Genomic DNA, 24,046 nt, shown 5'->3' on the forward strand with positions numbered 1-24,046 from the left:
AGAAGCAATATAATACGGACAGCAGCGCGAGGAACAAAGCCTTGCAAAACCGAAACTTTAGAGGGGATCACGTGGTGGACAGGAAGCAATGGCGATTTTGACCCGAGCGACCGCTAGAGGGTGGCTACGCTAGTCTGGAGGGAAGAGCCGCTCCTTGTGTTTCCTTCCTCCATGTTGTCAACACAGCCTACCATACATCACCGCGGTTTCGACAAGTCACGTGGTAACGAATAGTGCGAGCTAGCGCCAAATCCCATAGCCAAGCGGCGATTGCCAGAACTACTACCCCGGTGCTGGGAGCATTGCGCATGTCCAGTTCTCTAGTATCATGGTTGATGACTGCAGCGGGCGGTGTCTATCGTGAGGAGCGATACACTGTCAAATGATGAATACGACAAAGGTAAACTGCAGGGAAATTTTCTAAATGAATATAGCCGTTTCAAAGGTCCGTAGGTGCACATACACCTTTTGAGTAGTCATTGCATCTCATAACATTCGGCTAGATTGCACACGTATTGCATCATTGCGCTGAGGAGTGGGCATGTGGCATGGCGTACTACATGGAACGCCTTCAGAAACACTAAATGATAATGCTGTTAAGCTTGTGTTGATAGATTAAACAATTAATGGTTCATGATGCTCATACAATAGCTTATGTTGAGTAAAATGCACGTGGAGCATACCATTTGTAAGCCGTATACATGTAATCAAGGACCGGAAATCAATAATTGTGGGTCGTGCAGAGGAGCTTGCCTGTAAGTAATAAATTGCAGTTTGGCGCCGTTTCGTTGCATCACGATAGTTTGTAAACCATTACTGATGCATTGATGGCAAAAGTGATGTCGCAGTGGGGGATTGTGTGTGTGCGTGCGAAAGTTACTTCGCGGATGAGTAGACGCCTCCACTTGTAACTTTATTTTGGCAATGTGCCTGACCATGATTAGCTTTTTTGTTTTATTTATTTACATACACTTGCATTTGGGTTGCCTGTCACTGCGCTTGCTATGGGTGTCAGAAGGCAGTTACTGTCGATTAGGATGTCCAGTTCTGCACGACTTTCATTATGACGATATTTTTTTTTACTGATCCTCTAAATAGGACATCTTAAAGTATTGAGTTACGGTATTAAAGCATGAGTAACAGATCCGTCTTACAAAAAAGTGACGTGTTTTGACATGGAAGTTTTGACATGCTTAAAGGGACGGTCTCGTACACCCTGGCCCATCCACAAAGCGTACCATTCGATTCCTCATTGCTGAAAACGTAATACTGTGAATTCGCTCGTCCAGAATCGTCACGGTTATTAAATAAATGAATTAAGTTGATAAGAACAGCGCCAGCACATTGCGATTTCTGTTGGCAACAGCGATATCCGCTACGATGGCTGACCGCTTATTGGATGAACAATTCGTCTGCTCTCGCGCCGTTTTGCAGCGGTGAGAGCAGACGACTTCCAAAAGGTGCTCGAGGATCACGGCGACGGCAGTAAATTTGCTGCATGTGGTCTGGTCAAACGAAAGACGTGTATTGTAAAATGTGGCCGAACAACAATGTCAATACGTCTCGCATCTTCATTTCAAGCGGGAGTTTACGTGGATGACTTCACCTAATAAAGGCAGTTGACGCTTATTTACTAACTTGTCTCGCATCGTTCGGTATTTTGAGCAATTCTAGTTCGTCTTACCTGCGAAAAGAATATTCCGTATGGAAGTGGTGGAAATGTAACCCGGGTGTATAACAACTCTTTTGTCGACGACAATGTGACGAAAGTGGATATAGAAAAGCACCTGTTGGGAGTCACATACTCGAAGCATCTTCAACAAAAGGTCTGATTGTCACACGCGTGCGTGTACTCCGCACGTTTCGTTCACGATGCATATGAGGTAAGAGACGTTCTGCGAGCACGATATGTACGGGACGGCGCCGGACGCAGCTCAAACTAAAAGATGTCGACCGTCACGCAGTCAACTGTTAGCGGCAACAGTGTCCAAAGAACTGGATGCGCGCAGTATTGAAATGTAGGTATTACTTTGTTGATAATGGCCAAAAGTGATGTGTACAGAAATTGTCGGCACCGCACGAAACGGCAGTCCCGCGTACCTCGGTAGTATTGCGAGAAGGAAGTGCTTGATCCAGCAGGCTACATCTTGTTTTGCATATAGCCTCTCTAAGGTATTATCCCTACCGGAGCAGTATATCGCCAAACTATGCTCAATAATGTTGTCTTGTACCCCTTCAGTAGCTGACATTAACTGATGAGAGTGGCACTCCTTCCTGTGCCAGAATCAACACCTACTAATGGGTCACAAATATAACGACTCCAATTCGCAGGCTTCACAGCTCTATTTAATTTTTCCCAGCACATTGCTGATGTGAGAAAAGTACTGCATAATATAAATATGTAAGTTATATCCACAAATCAGTGTTGTGATTATATGATGTTCAAGCAGCAAAAGACAAGACAACCTTGTTGACAGGACAGGACGACAGGTTGCTCAGAGCTTGCTGCTTGTACATCATTATGACTACCCAATACCAACAACCCAATTTTAACACAATTGGTCAGTGCTGTGGACGTACATTATAATAAGGGACAATAAAAGATGACTACATAAACACTCAACTTCCGCAACCTTTATATTCAACGTGCTGGACATGTTAGTCTGCAACCCCTGATATCGAATCAAAATGTGAGCCAGTATGGGCTCATGAACACACCGGTGCAACATAAGCAAAAATAAGACTGACGACATGTCGACAAGCTGCAAACTGCTGTTCCATCTTACAAATTTGTCATGCATGTCTAGGTTTTTTCATATTTTTTAAACATTTACCCATCTTTCATATTCAACGTGCTGGACATCCTAGTGTGCAACCCCTGACACAACCAAAATCTGAGCCAGTATGGGCTCATGAACACACCGGTGTAACATCAGCCACAATAAGCCAGACGACATGTAAACAGGTTGCAGACCGCTGTTCCATCTTACAAATTTGTCATGGACGTCTAGGTATTTTTGATATTTTTGAAAGTTTTTAAACATTTCCACATCTTTTATATTCAACGTGCTGGACATCTTAGTGTGCAACCCCTGACACAATCAAAATCTGAGCCATTATGGCTCATGAACACACCAGTGTAGCATGAGCAAAAATAAGACTGACGACATGTAAACATGTTGCAAACCGCTGTTCCATCTTACAAATTTGTCATGGACGTCTAGGTATTTTTGATATTTTTGAAAGTTTTTAAACATTTCCACATCTTTTATATTCAACGTGCTGGACATCTTAGTGTGCAACCCCTGACACAATCAAAATCTGAGCCAGTACAGGCTCATGAACACACCGGTGTAACATGGGCAACAATAAGCCAGACGACATGTAAACATGTTGCAAACCGCTGTTCCATCTTACAAATTTGTCATGGACGTCTAGGTATTTTTGATATTTTTGAAAGTTTTTAAACATTTCCACATCTTTTATATTCAACGTGCTGGACATCTTAGTGTGAAACCCCTGACACAATCAAAATCTGAGCCATTATGGGCTCATGAACACACCGGTGTAGCATGAACAAAAATAAGACTGATGACATGTAAACATGTTGCAAACCGCTGCTCCATCTTACAAATTTGTTATGGACGTCTAGGTATTTTTGATATTTTTGAAAGTTTTTAAACATTTCCACATCTTTTATATTCAACGTGCTGGACATCTTAGTGTGCAACCCCTGACACAATCAAAATCTGAGCCAGTATGGGCTCATGAACACACCGGTGTAACATCAGCCACAATAAGCCAGACGACATGTAAACATGTTGCAAACCGCTGTTCCATCTTACAAATTTGTCATGGACGTCTAGGTATTTTTGATATTTTTGAAAGTTTTTAAACATTTCCACATCTTTTATATTCAACGTGCTGGACATCTTAGTGTGCAACCCCTGACACAATCAAAATCTGAGCCAGTACAGGCTCATGAACACACCGGTGTAACATGGGCAACAATAAGCCAGACGACATGTAAACATGTTGCAAACCGCTGTTCCATCTTACAAATTTGTCATGGACGTCTAGGTATTTTTGATATTTTTGAAAGTTTTTAAACATTTCCACATCTTTTATATTCAACGTGCTGGACATCTTAGTGTGAAACCCCTGACACAATCAAAATCTGAGCCAGTATGGGCTCATGAACACACCGGTGTAACATCAGCCACAATAAGCCAGACGACATGTAAACATGTTGCAAACCGCTGTTCCATCTTACAAATTTGTCATGGACGTCTAGGTATTTTTGATATTTTTGAAAGTTTTTAAACATTTCCACATCTTTTATATTCAACGTGCTGGACATCTTAGTGTGCAACCCCTGACACAATCAAAATCTGAGCCAGTACAGGCTCATGAACACACCGGTGTAACATGGGCAACAATAAGCCAGACGACATGTAAACATGTTGCAAACCGCTGTTCCATCTTACAAATTTGTCATGGACGTCTAGGTATTTTTGATATTTTTGAAAGTTTTTAAACATTTCCACATCTTTTATATTCAACGTGCTGGACATCTTAGTGTGAAACCCCTGACACAATCAAAATCTGAGCCATTATGGGCTCATGAACACACCGGTATAGCATGAGCAAAAATAAGACTGACGACATGTAAACATGTTGCAAACCGCTGCTCCATCTTACAAATTTGTCATGGACGTCTAGGTATTTTTGATATTTTTGAAAGTTTTTAAACATTTTCACATCTTTTATATTCAACGTGCTGGACATCTTAGTGTGCAACCCCTGACACAATCAAAATCTGAGCCAGTATGGGCTCATGAACACACCGGTGTAACATCAGCCACAATAAGTCAGACGACATGTAAACATGTTGCAAACCGCTGTTCCATCTTACAAATTTGTCATGGACATCTAGGTATTTTTGATATTTTTGAAAGGTTTTCAACATTTCCAAATCTTTTATATTCAACGTGCTGGACATCTTAGTGTGCAACCCCAGACACAATCAAAATCTGAGCCAGTATGGGCTCATGAACACACAGGTGTAACATGAGCAACAATAAGCCAGACGACATGTAAACATGTTGCAAACCACTGTTCCATCTTACAAATTTGTCATGGACGTCTAGGTATTTTTGATATTTTTGAAAGTTTTTAAACATTCCCACATCTTTTATATTCAACGTGCTGGACATCTTAGTGTGCAACCCCTGACACAATCAAAATCTGAGCCAGTATGGGCTCATGAACACACCGGTGTAACATGAGCAACACTAAGCCAGACATGTAAACATGTTGCAAACCGCTGTTCCATCTTACAAATTTGTCATGGACGTCTAGGTATTTTTGATATTTTTGAAAGTTTTTAAACATTTCCAAATCTTTTATACTCAACATGCTGGACATTTAAGTGTGCAACCCCTGACACAATCAAAATCTGAGCCAGTATGGGCTCATGAACACACCGCCATAACATTAGCAAAAATACGGCTGTTCCATCTTGCACATTCGTAATTCACGTCTAGGTATTTTTGATATGAAATATTATAATCATCAATGATGATAAGGGCTTATTCGATGCAGAAGCATGGTCTTTGATGCAGATATGTTGGATGGTCCTGGAAAGGGCTTTTTTTTTTTTTTTTTTTTTTTCATAGGCCAGGGGTAATCGAAGACGTTGACGTAGATCAGCTTATCCTTGATTTTGTCATTTGCTCCAGGTGTAATGACATGAATGGAAAGCCTTCACTTATCACGTTGACAACCTCCTGCCGGTTGCGGGAATGGATAGTGAGAGCAGCTTTCTTCAGCAGTCTATCCAAGTTCTGATACATATGACGAAATGCCCAAATCTGAAATTTTGCATAACGTACCATGAAACACACATTTTTATATGCAAATAAAAAGCTGCGCAACAAAAACAAACCTTACAACACCTTTCAGGAGAATACAACACCATGTGTACGTGACGGATCGAAACAGGTTCCGGATTGTGCGCACAACACACGCTGATATTGGCGAGCAGTGGCTACACACACACCTGCAATGTTTGTACAATTTAAAATGGTGTCACGATCAGGCGGAACATATATACGCTAAAAGTGCGCTTTTATGGATGAGTCTTACCCGTCAATCGATTCCGGATCATCCACTACTTTCACTGGCTAACCACGTTGTTGTGGCAAAGGGTCAGTAGCTAAAGGTTCGTCGACGTCCCCGGTTCTTCAATCGATCGGCGCCGATGAGCTCATCTTCACCGCTTAGTGACAGGGACCCATCACTATCGCTAAATTTGCTATCAGACATTACGACGTCGCGCGTGACAACTTCCAAGCGCGAAGCGCATACACCTCCGACTGTATTGTGCATTGCGCTTCGGTCGCCCAATGGGCGACCTGCCACCATAAATACCATAACCACGTCACATGTGACGTTGCATGAGAGGGAGTTGAATCCAGCTGCGACTTCCGTCGTCTGCTGTCACGGCATATTCCTTCAGATTTCTCGAAAACCACTTCGTTGTTCTGGTTGAAACTTCGCGACTGTGTTTCTGTAGCACTCTTGAATATAATTTCAGCTAAGTTTCGGAATCGCTCGATCTGTACGAGACCGTCCCTTTAATAGCTTTTAGTTGATCAGGTTATCAGCTTTACTAATGATAATTGTATTGACTAGCAAATTTGCAGTCACAACGGTTGTCAAAAGGCTGTGTCTAGATGTCCGTCGGACGGACCCGATTCTTTATGCAGTGGGCTCTGTCGGATGGTCCGTGGTATGAGGAACTAGACACTGTTTCCTAACCTAACCAACCTAACCTAGAGCTGCACGAAGCTAACTTGCACTAACCTGACTAGAATAAACTAACCGAACCTAAACTAACTTTATCTAACACGACATAATGTTGAAAGCGGAGTGTCCCGACGGACTCCGATGTATAAACAGTCGGACCGACGGACCCCATTCTCTACGCAGCGGGGTCCGTCGGATCGTCTGTGGTATGAGGAACTGGACTGTTTCCTAAACTAACCTAACCTAGAGCTGCACGAAGTTAACTTGCACTAACCTGACTAGAATAAACTAACCGAACCTAAACTAACTTGATCTAACACGACATAATGTTGAAAGCGGAGTGTCCCGATGGACTCCGATGTATAAACAGTGGGGTCCGTCGGACCGACGGACCCCATTCTTTACGCAGCGGGGTCCGTCGGATCGTCTGTGGTATGAGGAACTGGACTGTTTCCTAAACTAACCTAACCTAACCTAACCTAGAGCTGCACAAAGCTAACTTGCACTAACCTGACTAGAATAAACTAACCGAACCTAAACTAACTTGATCTAACCCGACATAATGTTGAAAGTGGAGTGTCCCGACGGACTCCGATGTATAAACAGTCTGGACTGACGGACCCCATTCTTTATGCAGCGGGGTCCGTCGGATCGTCTGTGGTATGAGGAACTGGACTGTTTCCTAAACTAACCTAACCTAACCTAGAGCTGCACGAAGCTAACTTGCACTAACCCGACTAGAATAAACTAACCGAACCTCAACTAACTGGATCTAACACGACATAATGTTGAAAGCGGAGTGTCCCAACGGACTCCGATATATAAACGGTCGGGTCCGTTGGACCGACGGACCCCATTCTTTACGCAGCGGGGTCCATCGGATCGTCTGTGGTATGAGGAACTGGACTGTTTCCTAAACTAACCTAACCTAACCTAGAGCTGCACGAAGCTAACTTGCACTAACCTGACTAGAATACTAACCTAACCTAAACTAACTTGATCTAGGATGACATAATGTTGAGCCGACGGACCCCAATGTATAAACAATCGTGTCCGTCCGACGGACCTCTAGACACTTCCTTCTCAAAAACATTGTATGGGTTACACCCATGATGGCGATTTATGTTAGCCTCATTATCTGCAGTTGCTCTTTGGTCTTCCGTGTAAGGAACTACATATCAAAATCAGAGTGTTAATAGCTCAAGTGTTGTTGACATACCTTGCGATTTTCAAATGCTGCAAACATTCGTATGACATGGTTGTACAATTGATGTGCTATAATTCAGTTAATGCAGTTATGTACGCTCTGGCACTGGAACATAAAAGAACAATAAAAAATTTGAACCTATTCGATTTCCATCATCAGAATGCTGTAGCCTAGCTAGTCTACCTATTTCCATGTCAAGAGAAATGCATTTCAGTAGAGGGCTGGATTGTTTCTCGATAGATCCTCTTACCTTTTGTCTATTCCGAGCCTTTGGGTTGTTTTTAAGTATTGCAGTTATGTCTCTGTCCCAGACATTTCTTGCATTGGCATCCTGTATGAGAGTGGAGTATCAGCTGTTCAGTTGGAGTGTTTGCAAAGTGTTGCTTGCAATGCATGACTTGCTGGAAAGCTAACTGTAATAACGAGTAACTAAATTTGAGTAAGTAACTTAATACTTTGTGGTGCAGAGGTGAAAGGAACAATGACAAAGAGAGACATGATACGAGTGGTCTGTCTTTGTCATTGTTCCTTTCGCTGCTACACTACGAAGTATGCACCAACCGGCCCACCTGCTACTTTATAAGTAACTTAAATGTTTGTTGTAACCAGCTCCTTCAACCTGTTCTGCTAGATGTGAAATTCACATGTTTTCAGAAAAATAAGTTCACCCATGATTGGAAGCACAAGCTCTGTAACTGATATGTATTTATTATCTGATGCTGTAACTACACTCAGCTTGCATTTTTGTGTGTGTGCAGCAAATGAAGGTAGACCGGTGTCCGACAGAGGAAATATCTCTGTCCAATTGTTCAGCAGTGAACCCAGTTGACTTTTCTGAAGACAAAGTAAGGTAATACAGCAAACTGTGCTTTTTATTTGCTTGTAATCCAGAAGTTGTGCTGTTATTTAGTGTGCAGTGGTATGCATTTATGTACATTAATTGGGCAAAACTAGATTCTGCTCTGTAAAGGTTCCTTGAGCGCAGGACAGCATGCAAGTGACTGATTGTATTTGCATCCTTCAAGCACAATCCTTGTGCTGTAGTGCACACCATTAATACAGCATCAGTTGTGATCATTCCAAAATATGTTAGCCAGACTGCAACCAATTTAGTAGGAATACCTTCAAACTAAAGAATGAATAGATCTGATTGTAACATTGCTAGAGGAGCGATTCAGATTACTATACATTACTGATATTTATCGCAGGCATGTGGAAGTTGCCACTGCAAGCCACAAATTTGTTTTCACTATCAAAACTTCAGACAAAGTGAAACCAGGATACATGGGGTTCAGTCTGCCTATGGTACGTCTTTCTAGTCTTGAAGTGTAGTCCCTATCAATCCACTTGGGCATCAAACTTAGTCCAGCGTAACCTGCTTTGATGTCAAACTGGTTCCGTTCACTTTAGCTGCTTTTCTTTTTTTGCCTGGGATGTTTACGTAGCTCTGTTCTCCATGTGTGAGGCAAACATTTCAAGAAGAAGAAAAAAAAAGAACCTTTGTGCTTCTAAGTTCCCTCTCTGAGATTTGCACTTCGTGTGCATCTTGTGTGTACGTTGTTCAGGGTGTGGAATACATTTCGCTGCTATTACTGTTAACAGAGAAAATGGGCAGAGCTTTCAATAAGCCAAACTGTGGACGTACGGCCATATGTTTTTGACCCAAATACGCAGTACATTGCAAAAATAACATTGGAAGCTGATTTCCTGGAAAAGAAGAGGTGAGCTAGCTATGCATTCTTATTGCTTTCTTTAACTTTGTTGTGCATCTGTGTGCAGCTCTGCTGCACAAGGCTTTGTGTGGTATGTTTCGAGGGCGGTATGTTGGTCGCCTTTCAGGCAAGAAGCTTATTGCCTAATGTACAATATGCTTCAGCTTTAAAAAGTGCTTAGTAGCGCTGGTAGATATTGTCACGGTGTTCCTTAATTATATAAGGCTGAGCAGGGGCTCGATGCTCAACTTTTCGTTGTTCCATGCTGCTCGATAAAGGCATCGCTTCCCCGTGATTTGTCATGGGCTTACACGCGATGGTAGTCGCGACGTTTATTTGAAATCCTGGCCAGCCAGAATGATTTTCACGTGATGCCGTGTGACGTTTGGAGCGCGCCAACTTAAAAATAACGATAATTGTATGTGCAGTTCAGCATCGTGCCTTTGTTGTTCCTTTCAGCTCTAGTAACACCAAAGAGCCTTATGACACAGACAAAATGGCAATTGACTTTGTGCAGCAGTTCCCAAAACAAGCTTTCACTGTTGGGCAGGCAGTAAGAACTATACTCTTTATTGTCAGATTTGTATCTTTGCAAGGTACAATGGACCTTTTTCCTAGTTGCTTATGCGTGTGCACACAGTGCTTATGACCTGGAGCTGCGTCGAGGAACGTTCTGCATGCATTCAACAGGTGATGCTTTATACAGCCAATTCATGCAGAGCACACCTCTTGGAGTGCGATGCAGGCTGATTAAAGTGAGGACGCCACAAGAGCTTGGCCGCTGCAGCTCCAAGACGAGTTTTGTGGTTGAGTGCTATGCATGTGGGTTTGTTTTGGCAAACAACAAGGGTAGTTTCCTGAAGATCAACTGGGATGTGATTAGGAAAGAGGTCCATTGCTAGAACAAAGTCTGAACTGTGTCTGGGTTGACATCCATTAGCTTGCCTATGGATTTGCTGACAGGAAGCTCTTGAAACTTGTGGTCAAAGAAATGGAAGGTATAGTTCTAATGTAGGTGAGATTTAGATGTAGTTCACTACAGCAAAATTTCTTGTTTTCCCAGTGGCAAGTTTGGATTACCTGAAAGGTGATGCTGCCAAACCTCAAAGCAAACCAAGAACGGTACGTGCGTTTGTGTTCTATTGCACTAACGTGAATTTCTAGAGTTAAGGGGAATGTGTTGTCTTTGTATGCCAATGATGCAAACCTTAGTCTGTGATGAAGAATGTGTCATTCTACTGCAAAAAATATTTAGACAAATATTTATCAGTAACCCAAATAATATTTTCATCTAATAGACAAGAATTGGCTTGCTACTACCAGATGCAGGAGTTGTGTTTGAGAAGGCAGAGGGCTCTGCTCTTGGTCTAACTGGTCATGCAAAGGGGTAAGTATGTTTGTTAGATGTTAATGCTGAGTGGTGTGTACTATATGAATAATACGATAAACAGAAAAATGGTACGCCAGTCCATCATCAACCCAGACTGGGACTTCAACAAAATGGGTATTGGCGGTCTGGACAAGGAGTTCAGTGCAATCTTTAGACGCGCCTTCGCATCACGTGTCTTCCCTCCGGAACTAATCGAACAGCTTAGTAAGTGAACAGAATAGTGTCGAGCATGACCCACTTTTGATGGGGTGCAGCCCAGTTTTCACTGTAGAGATGCTCATCACATACATACTGGTTTCAGTAGCAGTAACAATATGGTACAGTACTTACTGGCTGGCTGTTTTGATTACTAGTTTGGTTTTTAGATTACCTGGTGATTGGCTGTTCCACTAATTTACGTTACACGTTGATTCTCATAGATGAAAGTGACTGTGCTCTTTGCCATTCTTGTCTGTAGACCTGAAGCACGTGCGTGGTATCTTACTTTATGGCCCTCCTGGCACTGGAAAGACCCTCATGGCTCGTCAAATTGGAAAGATGCTAAATGGGAGGGAGCCAAAAATTGTAAACGGGCCCCAGATTCTCAACAAGTATGTTGGTGAATCAGAAGCTAATATTCGTCGTTTGTTTGAAGATGCGGAAGACGAAGAGAAAAAGGTGTGTATTCCTGTTGGCTTTAGTTAGTCAGGGCTAAAATAAACTGGTGTGTCCTCCTTTTTGCTTTGCGCATAGAGCTGGATTGCTCAAAAGAGAAACGGTGGAGACTTCCTTCTGAATATTTTGTCTACTTCCTTTCAGTTGGGAATTAATAGTGGTCTGCACATCATCATTTTTGATGAAATAGATGCCATATGCAAGCAGAGAGGGTCCGTGGTGAGTTTTTTTAATCAATACTTGTCTCGGTGGCTCAGTGGTAGGCACAACTGTATCAGTCAGCTCTTTGGGTCCACACACAGTCAGTATGCCTATGAGTTTTATGAAACATGGATTGCTCATATTCTTTTGCAATTTTTGTTGAAAGTTGATGCCATATGCAGAGCTTTATCTGACATTAAAGAGCGTTCATGTAGACACACGTAGCTCACAACCACACTCTGGTATGTCCCATTATCAAAAGACATCGTGTGACGCAGCAATTGAAGGGCGTGGGCCCGCAGTGTATTAGGACACATCGCAGCAAATACTCAAACTTTGTTTCTGTCATTAATCTCGAGCCTGTTTATTATAACTAACTGTTTGTAGCTATGCTGCAGAACAAACCTCATCAAAGATTACAATCCTTCCTGTTTAGCACTTTGTGGGGGAAATCCTTCCATCATGTTTTTATACTCTGCAATGTAAAAGTGTAGATGGTCTCATTTCTTCACCAGCACCTCTTCCAGCACTTTGAATTACGGTGAATTTTGCTTGTGTTTTGTTATGTGACTAAATTCCCTCTTTTCAATTCCAGGCTGGAAATACTGGTGTACATGACACAGTTGTGAACCAGTTACTGTCGAAGATAGATGGTGTGGAATCTCTTAATAACATTTTGGTTATTGGAATGACAAATCGAAAGGACTTGATAGACGACGCATTGACACGACCTGGTCGCCTGGAGGTGCAAATGGAAATAGGGCTGCCCGATGAGAAAGGAAGGTTGCAGATCCTTGAGATCCACACAGGCCCCATGCGCACACATGGGAAACTCACCACAGATGTGGACCTAGCCGAACTAGCAACTCTTACAAAGAACTTCTCAGGTGCCGAAATAGAGGGTCTGGTCCGTGCTGCCCAGTCAACTGCTATGAACCGTCTTATCAAGGTCATTGCTACGTTACATATAAATGCTTTAAAACCAAGTGTTTGTTGCACCCCATTAACATTTTATTATTTTGACCATCAACTTTGGAAATATTATGTTTTAAGCTTATTACAAATTTGTTACCCAACACTGTGGTGACACTGTGAGGAAAGCTTTTGACATGCATGGAGTTAGTTCAGATGTGTGGATTTATTTCTAAATTCTTCTGGACTTTTTGCATCACATACAGGCTGGAAGCAAAGTTGAGCTGGACCCTGAAGCAGCAGAAAAGTTGCGTGTCAGCAGGGGAGACTTCATGAACGCTCTTGAAAATGATGTCAAACCTGTGAGTTCCTATAATTTCATAGTTTGTGTGCTAGAGAAGAGGTTTATTTTTATTTATGAGAAAGGTGAAAAACACACATTTTTGCAATCAGCAAGTCGCATACATCTTATAATGGACGTGGGCACTTTTGTAAGGTTGCATGTTGTTCTCCTTAGTATCTGAGATGTATAAGCTCTACGTGGTCTTCCCAATAAGAACTTAGTGATCTATGAAGATTCACATATTCCCATCTAAAGAAGCAGTTGCCCTTAATACTACCTTTCACAATCTTTTTTTTTTCTTTGTAGGCGTTTGGAACTAGTGCAGAAGAAATCGAGCAGCTTGTAGGAAAGGGAGTAACCAGCTGGGGACCTCAGATCAGTGGTATCCTGGAAGATGGGGATTTGTTCATACAGCAGGCGAGGTCCCCAGAGTCTCGTGGCCTTGTTACAATTCTTCTGGAAGGTACATTTTTGCATTTTTGAGACATTCTTCTATGGGCTCAAAAAGTTATGAGAAGAGAGCACCTTTCAACCTTGAGAGCACAAAACAATAACGCTTTTTCTAGGTGCGCCAAATTCTGGAAAAACAGCATTGGCAGCAAAAATTGCCTTGCGATCTGAATTTCCCTTTATCAAGCTTTGTGGTCCTGATTCTATGGTTGGCTACACAGAAACAGCAAAGTGTCAGCTAATCAAAAAGGTAAACATCTTTCAAGGATGTACGAAGACTGATCGTATAACTCTGGGATTCATTTCTTTGTTTGTGAATGAGTAGACCTACCTACTCAGCAGATTGTCCCCTTTGAAGAAGTGTCCTTTTTTTAGCAATCTTTGAAACCTGTCTGATAGACAGATGGCAGTCAGTGCAAGTGATTTCTTGCACACATGCCATGGCCTCCATGTTTGGCAAGTTGCCAGCGTGGGGCAGGGCCATCTTCAAAGCATCAGTGTCTTTTGTGTAGGTGTCTTGAAATGGGAATATACTACTCAAATGTCTTTGATCTACTTGAACAGGACCCTCCAAGAGCTTCCTGCAGTGTTTTGTATGTATATGTACCGGTTATCCTGGGGTGGAAAGAGAAATCAATGCATACATGCTGTTGAGATCTCTCCTTCATAGTGAATTGCAATGCACACTGCAGGTAGACAGTCACTGAGGGGTTCCAGCAGAGCGAATGTGGGCTCTTATTGGAACGTGCATTTGCATGTGTCGTGCCTTGTTGCCACTTCACTGCATGGTGTAGTCCCCTAAAAAAAACTTCCTGAAGTTTCCTGAAGAAAAACTTTCTGAAGATCAAAATGATCGGTCCTCATTGGAGCATAAAATGCTGTCTAAGATAATGTGTAAATTCTGATAGGCTTCCTTAACTGAGATTTATAGCAATAGTTGCATTCTAATATATGATTCTTTGGGCTTTTCTACAAAGGCATTGAAATTGTTTGTTGTAGGTGTTTGACGATGCATACAAGTCACAGCTGAGCTGTATTCTGGTGGATAACATTGAAAGGCTTCTAGGTGATCATTTTTATACCCTATGTGTATATGTAGTCAAATATTTACCACTCTGTTTTTGCATACATCAGTGACCCATTTCAACATGTGCATATATCTACTACTTTATATCGTTATTTTAAAGGGAATGTTCACTCCCTACCATAATTAAAACAAACATGTCTAGCAGGAACATTTGACTCCAAACAAGTCTCCTGTGAGCCCTTCTTGTCGATGTGTTTCTATAGTTATTAATATTTTGCCATGGCAGTTAGCAGCATTGTTCGGCTCAAATCGGTGAAAGTAAAGGTGATTCAGTAAATTAGGAAATGCACTACCCGTGGCAACAAAAATATATGAATTGAATCAGGGACGTCAGAATGTTTTCAAATATGGGGGGGGGGGGGGCAGACTTTTGGTTCTTTGCCCCAATTCTGGGGGGGGGCACATCCCCCCCTCCTCCTCCCCACTTGTTCCGACGTCCCTGAATTGAATAACTGTGAAAAGTCTGCGTGGTTGGTGATGCATATTCAGATATGGACTCTCAACTGACATGTTACTGAAACATGAAACCAGTTGTTAAATATCACATTCTCTTGTTATCACATGTGTGACAAGAAGGAAACTCCACATAGCAATAACCAGATAATGTGATATTTAACTATGGGTTTCGTGTTTTGGTACATCTTTGTTAGTTGCGAGTCAGAGCCTGTGGTTATCTCTCGCCTTCTTGTCCCTGTCGTCTTCGTGCTGTGTCTTCGGAATGTATGAATTGAGTGATCTGACCCGTTAAATGCAATGACATTGTGTGAACTAACTTATATGTGTGTTTCTTGGATGGGCAGTATGTACCATGTTTGTTTTCCTTGATAGACTACGGCCATATTGGGCCAAGATATTCAAACCTGGTGCTTCAAGCATTGCTGGTACTTCTACAGAAAGATCCACCGAAGGTATTACTTTCTGTAGCATTATATAAGTAGGGTTTGACTTTTTAGGGGTTAGACCCGATTCAACCCGTTTATTCCCTCCCAAATCCCAGTCCCAAAGGACTAGTTTGGGTTAAACCCCATCTCTCCCCAAATTCCAGTCATGTTGTACCTCAAGTTGTACCACATATCATGTGCATTATTTACAGTAAGACCCTGTTAATTCGGATCTCACGGGACTCACAAAAGTGTCTGAATTATCCGAATGTCGAATTATTGAATGGACCACGTAACAACAGCTGTACTTGTCACTATAAACATATACTTTTATGTAAGAAAAGCTGTCAGAGTATGGTAGTTGACTTGCAAGCTCATGTGCGCTGCTCAAAGAAGTTTTCGGAGCGCGGTTAGGTGCTCGACCGCACTTGCACCACCAGAAGCACTCAAGCAGAAAGCGTCCAAAGCAGCAAGCGCTTCTGCCGCGGCGGTGACTCCTCATATTCCATCGTCCGACGATAGTCTTCTCAGCAGTTGCAAGGACATCGTTCGCGATTTCATCTTCGGTCAAACTGCGAGCAACAGCAACACCACCATGAATTGTAGTAGCCCGCTAGTTGTGCCGAAGAGTCGATTATGGAGACGCCATGGCAGCCATGGGAGAGAGACGACGTCACAGTGCTGATAACCATAGCGATGCGAGCGCTTCTGTTCTTCTTAATCGAAGAGGCACTGTGGAGCAACCACATTGCCTTCTTAGTCTGTGTGATCGTTTGGGAGCACCGTTGCCGCAATGTCGTACCGTCTGAATTATGCGGTGGGCGCGCATCTGCTTTCGAATTAACGAGTGTTCCTTACCATAGACTTCCATAGGCATCTCTCGGGACCGCGCGAGTAGTCAGAATTATCCGAATTTCCAAATTAACGGGGGGTCGAATTATCGAAGTTTTACTGTACTAGCAATTTATACGAATGTGTGATGTAGATATTATTTGAGTGCGCCAATAAGTATGTGAGGCACATTTGATTTACAACATGTGGTGCTGGTCCCTATAAATCGCGAGGTAGTAGCTGTGTTTGATCAATATATGCACCTTACCGGCGGGCAGCTTTCTGGACAGAAAGCGAGACATAATAACCCACTAAAGCTCACGTGTATCACTAACACCAGATTTCACCTCGAATTACGTATTTAAAAATAGCTCCCGATTGTTCCCTCCCAAATCCGGTCAGACATTTAACCGAGAAAAGTGAGACCCTATGTATGAGCAGTTTTAGATGTCATCCCGCACCTCACAAGCGAATTATATTGCCCGGAGGCATAGTGTGTGAGCACATTGTTGCCTAGTAGGTATGCTCTGATTCATAGGATACCAGTGACGTTTATTAGCTCCAAAGAAAGTATGTCCGGCAGGCGCTTCTCTCGAGTAGTAATGCTTCCTCAACCGCGTACAGTGCCCTTTCACGCTCAAGTGTTGTTGTAGTAGTATGTCAGTGCTGCTCCTGCCTTACTTTCATTGTCATCCTCACTTTCGCTGCTTTGTTTGTCAGTGCGGCAGGTGGCCACGAGTTTAGCTATCTGCATACTTATGTATAGTTGAGGTTGTATTTTAAATCACATCTTTGAGCAATACCAGTCGTGCTTTGTGCTGTCAAGTATTTGATTAATGCTACTCTCCTTCTAAGGGCCGCAAGCTGTTGGTGCTTGGCACTACCAGCCTGAGGAACGTCCTGGATGAAATGGGCATGACAAGCTCATTCACAGCTGTGCTACGGGTCCCGAACCTGTCACAGCCTCAGCACGTCATGGCTGTTCTGGAGGATACTGACTGTTTCTCAAAGGAAGAGTTGGATCGCATTGCACGAACGATTGATGGACGCAAGTGAGTGTTAGCAGCAATGTATTGGGGTGTAGTAATATATCAATCGTAAAGTACCGTATCTAAAGTAACAAGATACAAGGTAGTATAAAGTACTGTATCTAGTACGGTATCAACCGTAAAGAACCGTACTAGCATAATTTGCATTGTCGCATAGTTTGCGGACGCCTAGTTTGGTACAAAAAATGCTGATAAAAACAAATTGCGTAATTTGTGCACCCGCAGCTTTGCGTGCCGGCCTGGTTAGCGACTGCTTATCACGTGATTTTCACCACGCCCTCGGCAGGAAGCGGCGGTGTCCAGCAGCATCTCGCGCCATAGTTGGAGCGTGGCTGTGCTGCTGTGTATTTTGCCAGTAGGATGTGCAGTAGGGGGCCGGTATTTTGCCTACCGACTGTCATCAGTTGCTCATTCTGAGCGGTAGGCCAGTTAGGCCAGTATTTTCTTTGCGCATGTCCATTGCAGTGATAACATCAGTACCAGCTCTACCAGGCGCTCATGACCAGTATGCTAAAATTCGTGAATAGTCTGTTGCATCATTGGAAATTCGTCCAACGAATGTTCCTGCTGCATAATTTGCGCACCCTTAACTTTTCAGACTTTTGGGGAAGAAAAAATATGCAAATTATGCGAGTAAATACTGTACTCAAAATCGTATATAGTGCAGTCTCCTTCATTCGATCTTGAAAGGGACAGAAAAATTTGTTTGAATAAAGCGGAGTTCGAACAAAAGGGAGCTGCTCTGAATGAGGGCTTGATGCTTTGGCAGCGCATACAAGCTGTATCGGAGATGCATCATGGCTTGCTAGGCCTTGCTCGGCATGCAATGGCAGAAATATGAGAGGCTCATTCTTTCCAAAGGCAAGCATCAAAAGATCTCGGGGGCAAAAAATAATCTGTCATACGCACCTGCATTCGTTTCTTCAGCCGAGACTCTATCAGCATTGCTTGTGACGTTGAACCCAACCCAACCGTGAACCGTGCAAACGTCAGTATCGCCAACCCAATTCGGGAAAATATTGGCCATTATCGATACCTTTTTTTGCTGGCTGTGTAGTCATCAGGAAGGGTCTTGATCCCCTAAGGCTTACTTCCTTTGCCAACCACGAGGAAGTGGCATCGTTCCGTGCCGGTCACGTTTGCTGACACTATTAGGATGATTCGTTCCTTGCTCCTCTTTTCTCTGGCACAAGTATGAGAAATTGTCTTATAAGTAATGAGTATGCTTAACACTTAATAGTGAGTTTTGGTGCATGGTATGTAGAGCCTGAAGTTTTCGGGAAATATTTTTTCCTACATTCGGGGGGTAAAAATCGGGTAAATAAACATGTGCACTAAATTCGTGCAAATTCGGGTGAAAAAACTTCTAGTACGCTAAATTTGGGGAGAAATCTGGCTCAGTTATTCAAACTAATTGTAGCGGTTTGGTACAAACGGTGATGTAACAGCATTTTTCTGCCAAACAAGTAAGTTACTGCATTCCTACAGACATCCCAGTGAGGGCAATTTGAGGGCAATAAAAATCTGGTTTCACCCTAAAGAGGCAACCTTCAATTCGGGATGCAAATTCGGGGAAGAATCGGATAAAACCCTAAAACTTCAGGCTTCTAATCGTATGCTATCACCTTTGCGTACGTAAGTGATAGCGTTTGTGGTTCTGCACACGTGCAAAACATAAAGAGAGCTTCGTGCAGAACCATCACGCTATACCTTACATACGTAGAGGCGATAGCGTATGATGCACTAAAACTCAAATAAATGTGTCCCAGATATGCCAGGAGCACACTGGCCAATACGCGGCCAGCGCGGCCGATGCGGATCTAGGGCGTGGCCAAGCAATCTTTTTTCGAATAAACTGTTGCGTATGTTCATATGTTAGAATTACCAAGTGTTTTCCCCCCTTGAGATACACATGACGTTGACGGGACCCGAGCATCAGTTTGACTTATCCGAAAGTTCTAACTAAGAGATTTCAAATTGACGTGATTGCGCTGTATCACTTGGGACTGTACCAAGCATGCTTTTTTCTGCTGCCAGATCAAATTATCCAATGTGGTAACACTAGTTGTGCCAAAAGCAGTGCGGTGTACCATATTTAAAATGAAAATGTTGTATGCCATCGATACTTACGTTACACATATATAGTAACAGAGGAACTTTGGGACTTTATGATTTCCTTTCTGGAAGTCCTCAATGCTGTTTAGGTTATGCAAGTCATTTACTAAATTTTGTTCAGTTTGCTGATGTTCTAGTATACAGGGTGTCCCACCGAAAAAGGGCCAGGGGCTAAAGAAAAAACGGAGTGCTCTACGCAAATGGAACCAACTGTACGTGCTTGGCAGTTGTGTAGTCTATCCAAAAATATTTTTTTCATCTCCCCTTGTCAATCAATTAGCGGTAATTAATTTTCTAACTTTTTAATTATCGGTTTTAGGTCTCAGATGTCAATGAGGAAGTTGTAGTACATGTCGAAAAAGACACAACTGATGTGGTTCGAGGTCGCTATGGCTTGTGGTTTCATTTTTTCCCGGGTTTCTGATGCCGGGCATACCGCAAATCGCTGCCCACAATCCGGCACCTGCGCGCGACGATTCCAGCGTCCTCCGGCGTACATTGACCTTGAGATTAGCGCTTGGAGACCATCCTTGGGCCACGTCACACAAGAGGAAGATATTTAACCTGCTCCACGGCACACCTATCAGAGCGCACTGCAATCGTCGCGCGCGGGCGCCGAATTATGAGGAGCGCTCTGTGGTGCGCGCGGCTTCTGAAACCAATTTTTAAACCCGGGAAAAAACGAAACCACAAGCCATAGCAAGCTCGAACCACTTCAGTTGCATCTTTTTCGACATGTACTACAACTTCCTCATTGACATCTGAGAGCTAAAACCGATAATTAAAAAGTTAGAAAATTAATTACCGCTAATTAATTGACAAGGGGCGATGAAAAAAATATTTTTGGATAGACTACACAACTGCCAAGCACGTACAGTTGGTTCCATTTGCGTAGAGCACTCCGTTTTTTCTTTAGCCCTTGGCCCTTTTTCGGTGGGACACCCTGTATATGCTTCCTCATATCTTGGTGCATACTGACGAAACCCCGAGACAAGGGACATAGAAAAAAGGGGACAAACCCAACGAAGCCTTGAGGATTGAGACTTTGTTGTGTTTGTCCCCTTTTTTCTGTGTCCCTCATCTCGGAGGGGGTTCTTCAATATGGATCTATATCACCAGCTCGCTTGCTTCCTAACTATTCTATCAGTATCTTGGTGCATGTGCACACCCATCTTTTATTACTGTATGTTTTGAATGCAAAATAATGTGAGAAGCCAGTTTTACTTTTTTAAAGTTATAATTTATGAACTATAAAATCATGTAACTCCTGCAGTTTTTGCCATTTGTGCCTTCTAGTTGGCAGATTGGAAGACAAGGTTATTTGTAGGTGTAATCATATGTTCATGTAGCTCTCACAAGTCTTCATATGAGCAACATTTTATTTACAGAATATGGATTGGCGTCAAGAAGCTGCTAGCATATGTTGATATGGCTCGACAGGTATGTTTATCACCTGAAGTACTGTACTGTAGTACAGTTGTGTGTGTGTGTTTGGGAAAACTTGCTTGTCCAGTCTGTGCAAAGTAGTATTTTTGTACGTATTTCTCGCAAAGTTAAGGGCCGTGTTTTTCATGTATCTCCAGACCCCATCTGAATACCGAGTCACAAAGTTCATCTGCAAACTTGAAGAGGAGGGTGCTCTTGAGCTGAAATAAAGCAGCGGCTCTGCTGAGTACTGGTACTGCATAGTTTCACTTTGTTCATTCCACTGTATAGTAACTGCTTTGTATAAGTTACAATGGCACATTTCAATTAATTGCGACCTGAAGCCCTCTCTGTGGCCAGTTGCTTGAGTGGTTCATGCTCAGCGATAATGTTATGCCCATATTGTAACAGGATTAAGGAATATTAGAAATTGCAATTTACAACGCATAAGGCATGCTGTTCTTATGTTGGGCACGATGGTGGCTGTTGCATCCATGGTTTGGTTATGCTTGGAAGTTTTATGTTTTGTTGATAATAATTGCCTGTTGCAGAAAGGAGGCGAGTGAATAGTCACGTCATGAAGACTATCGCTGTTCCAACTTCCTCAGCCCATTTGCAAAAAAATTCACTCTTTACATTTATAAAGAGACTCCAGAATTTTTGACATAATTGGCAATCAATTGACATAATTAAGAATCAAACCTGTCTCCTAAAATTTGGTGGGTAAATTACAGATGCACAATCATTAACAAAAAATCGTATACCGGGTAAATCTATTGTATTGTAGAAGTTTTCGCTGTCGCAATAACATGTAAGAAGAAGGGGAAAAAATACACTAATACTTGGTTGAGGTATTCCACTGCCTCAATAACCCACTCTGCTGTGTTTTTTTTTTTTTTTTTTTTGTCAGGTAGCGACATCAAAAAATCATTTTCTGCTAAAAATCCGACTGTAGTGCTTTGTTGAAACTTCAAGAAATATTTGATTGGTGATAAAAAGCAGTACCAGAGGATGTTTACTAGATTGTATATGGAAAGTGGAGGATGCAAGGTAATGTACCTTTCAGAGGTGTTGTAGCATGGTGGCATAATGTGGATGATATTCTGAGTTCAAGCAAGAAAACCCACCTCCAATATTTAATGCAAAACAGGTTGGAAGTGTTTGTGAAGCAGTACATAACCTTACTGAATGCACATAAGTATGTGCATTATGCATGTTTCATCCATCATCACACTTGTAACGCTAAAACGTGCAGCGTCTTAGAAGGCTGGAGTTGGCATGACACAGCTGCTTTGTCCTGCACACTGTATAGTTTGTTGGTGTCTTTTGGGGTCTTTCAACAATCAATAATGTTAGTCCATCATTGTTAGAAGTGCCATGATGTGCAGTTTCACAAATCATAGAATTGTACTGACGGTCCCTTGAGAAATGTACTACTACAATCGTCATCATGGAAGGCAGTGTAGGTACCTATACCAGCTACTGGTACTGGGTGTATGACAGCATGACCTTTTCTTAGGTATGTTACCCTAAATTATTTGAAGCTGCATGCCATTTGTGTGTTTGTTGCTCTAGCGAGTATCAATTTATGTGCACTGCGGTTCATTCCAAGTGCTTAGCCGTCTGGTGATCATGGTGAAGCTGAAGCTGCTGTGAACGAAGAAGATATGTTTCATGCTGCGCCTGTTTTACGCATCTCTTCGAACTTATAAGTGCAGTTGCATCTTTACTGTTCACACATACAGCGAAGAACTGATGATAGTTTTTGCAGGAACACACAAGAGGTCATATCATCTGGAAGTTGTCACATGCACTTTTGCTCTTCTAAGGGTACTAATTCAAAACTGAAATAAAGGAAATAGTATTCCTTATCTTTCTTCATAATTTTTCTTAACCATCCCTTTTACACAAATGGACAAAGAGCGCATTCAGCACTCATGGCTTGGGCAATTTGGTAGACGCACACCACCACCACCTAGAAGGGTGGAACCAAGTTTAGCTTTCACTTTTGAGGTGGGGTTTCACATTTAGCTACGATTCGTTTCTCTCTCTCATGATTTGATCACGTATTTCCAAAAACCTCGTCCATAATTGTAACCAATATCACCCACAAAACCAGAGGACATTTCTATTCCTGCAAATGCTTGTCATCTATCGTGGTCTAGTTCCAACAGCACATTTGTGTGCTGCAAAAAAATAGTAGCTATCTCAACACCTGTCTTATTAGTTTATTAAAAGAACTTGTTGCATAGCTAACACGGTGTCTGTAGGTTCACCTAGAATGCGATTTGCAAGTGACACCTTCCTGTAGACTTCACAACGTGCACAAGATGCTAACATTTTGGGTGGGGTATTCTGTCACTCTGTAGCTACCAATATTGTAACAACGAACCCTTACAGCCTTCCGAATTAAAAAGGCAAAGGGAAATGTACCACTGGACTTGTCTCACTAACACTGCAACTATGCAGAGTGGTATGTTCTGGTAATATAGTCGCATCTGATCCAGAAATATGTCCTCTATGCCTTCTGTCATCATACCTTCCTTTCTGTTCTCTTCGTTGCATAGCTGATCCAACAATGTGCTTCCCTCTGTGCTTTGCTTCAAAAGGTTGTAGTGTGGCTTCACACTGTTTCTCGTACAGCATACCTATATTTGTAGCTATCCTCATAATAATGTGCTCAGACAACTTCCTTCTAAAGAAGATTGCATTAGCTTTAACTCGTAGAAAGCAATACAAAATGCTTTTTTAGCCTCCGTGTTTGATGTGGTACCTATAGAAAGTAGAAAAGAAAGAGAATATCATGATGTTTAAAAATATTACTGTGACAGTTATGTACAAGAAATGTTGTACACACGTGATTGAGGCAGAAAAAACTACTACATAGATCTAGAGGCTTAAGTGTGTTGTTGTCGACAAATTGTCTAGACATGTGTGTTAGAAATGAGGCTCTATTGTTATATTTTCTGTGCATATTTA

At 42.3% G+C, this 24,046-nt stretch overlaps 1 protein-coding gene across 2 annotated transcripts; it reads left to right on the plus strand.

Moving 5' to 3' along the window:
* The first annotated feature begins 281 nt into the window (after positions 1 to 281).
* LOC135377610 (vesicle-fusing ATPase 1-like) lies at positions 282 to 22,938 on the plus strand. 2 transcript variants are annotated; one of them, XM_064610146.1, is made up of 20 exons: positions 282 to 400; positions 8,776 to 8,867; positions 9,226 to 9,322; positions 9,620 to 9,738; positions 10,189 to 10,282; positions 10,670 to 10,727; positions 10,793 to 10,851; positions 11,028 to 11,116; positions 11,181 to 11,323; positions 11,577 to 11,776; positions 11,918 to 11,992; positions 12,570 to 12,923; positions 13,153 to 13,248; positions 13,536 to 13,692; positions 13,796 to 13,929; positions 14,679 to 14,745; positions 15,595 to 15,674; positions 17,334 to 17,530; positions 21,031 to 21,082; positions 21,226 to 22,938. In XM_064610146.1, exons 1-20 carry the CDS (start codon positions 383 to 385, stop codon positions 21,295 to 21,297), a joined length of 2,253 nt encoding a protein of 750 aa, XP_064466216.1. In that variant the 5' UTR covers positions 282 to 382; the 3' UTR covers positions 21,298 to 22,938. The 2 variants fall into 2 exon arrangements, with proteins under 2 accessions (XP_064466216.1, XP_064466217.1); XM_064610147.1 differs by lacking the exon at positions 282 to 400 and adding an exon at positions 561 to 755.
* The last annotated feature ends 1,108 nt before the right edge of the window (positions 22,939 to 24,046 follow it).

Source organism: Ornithodoros turicata, chromosome 1 (assembly GCF_037126465.1).
Source record: "Ornithodoros turicata isolate Travis chromosome 1, ASM3712646v1, whole genome shotgun sequence".
NCBI lineage: Eukaryota > Metazoa > Arthropoda > Arachnida > Ixodida > Argasidae > Ornithodoros > Ornithodoros turicata.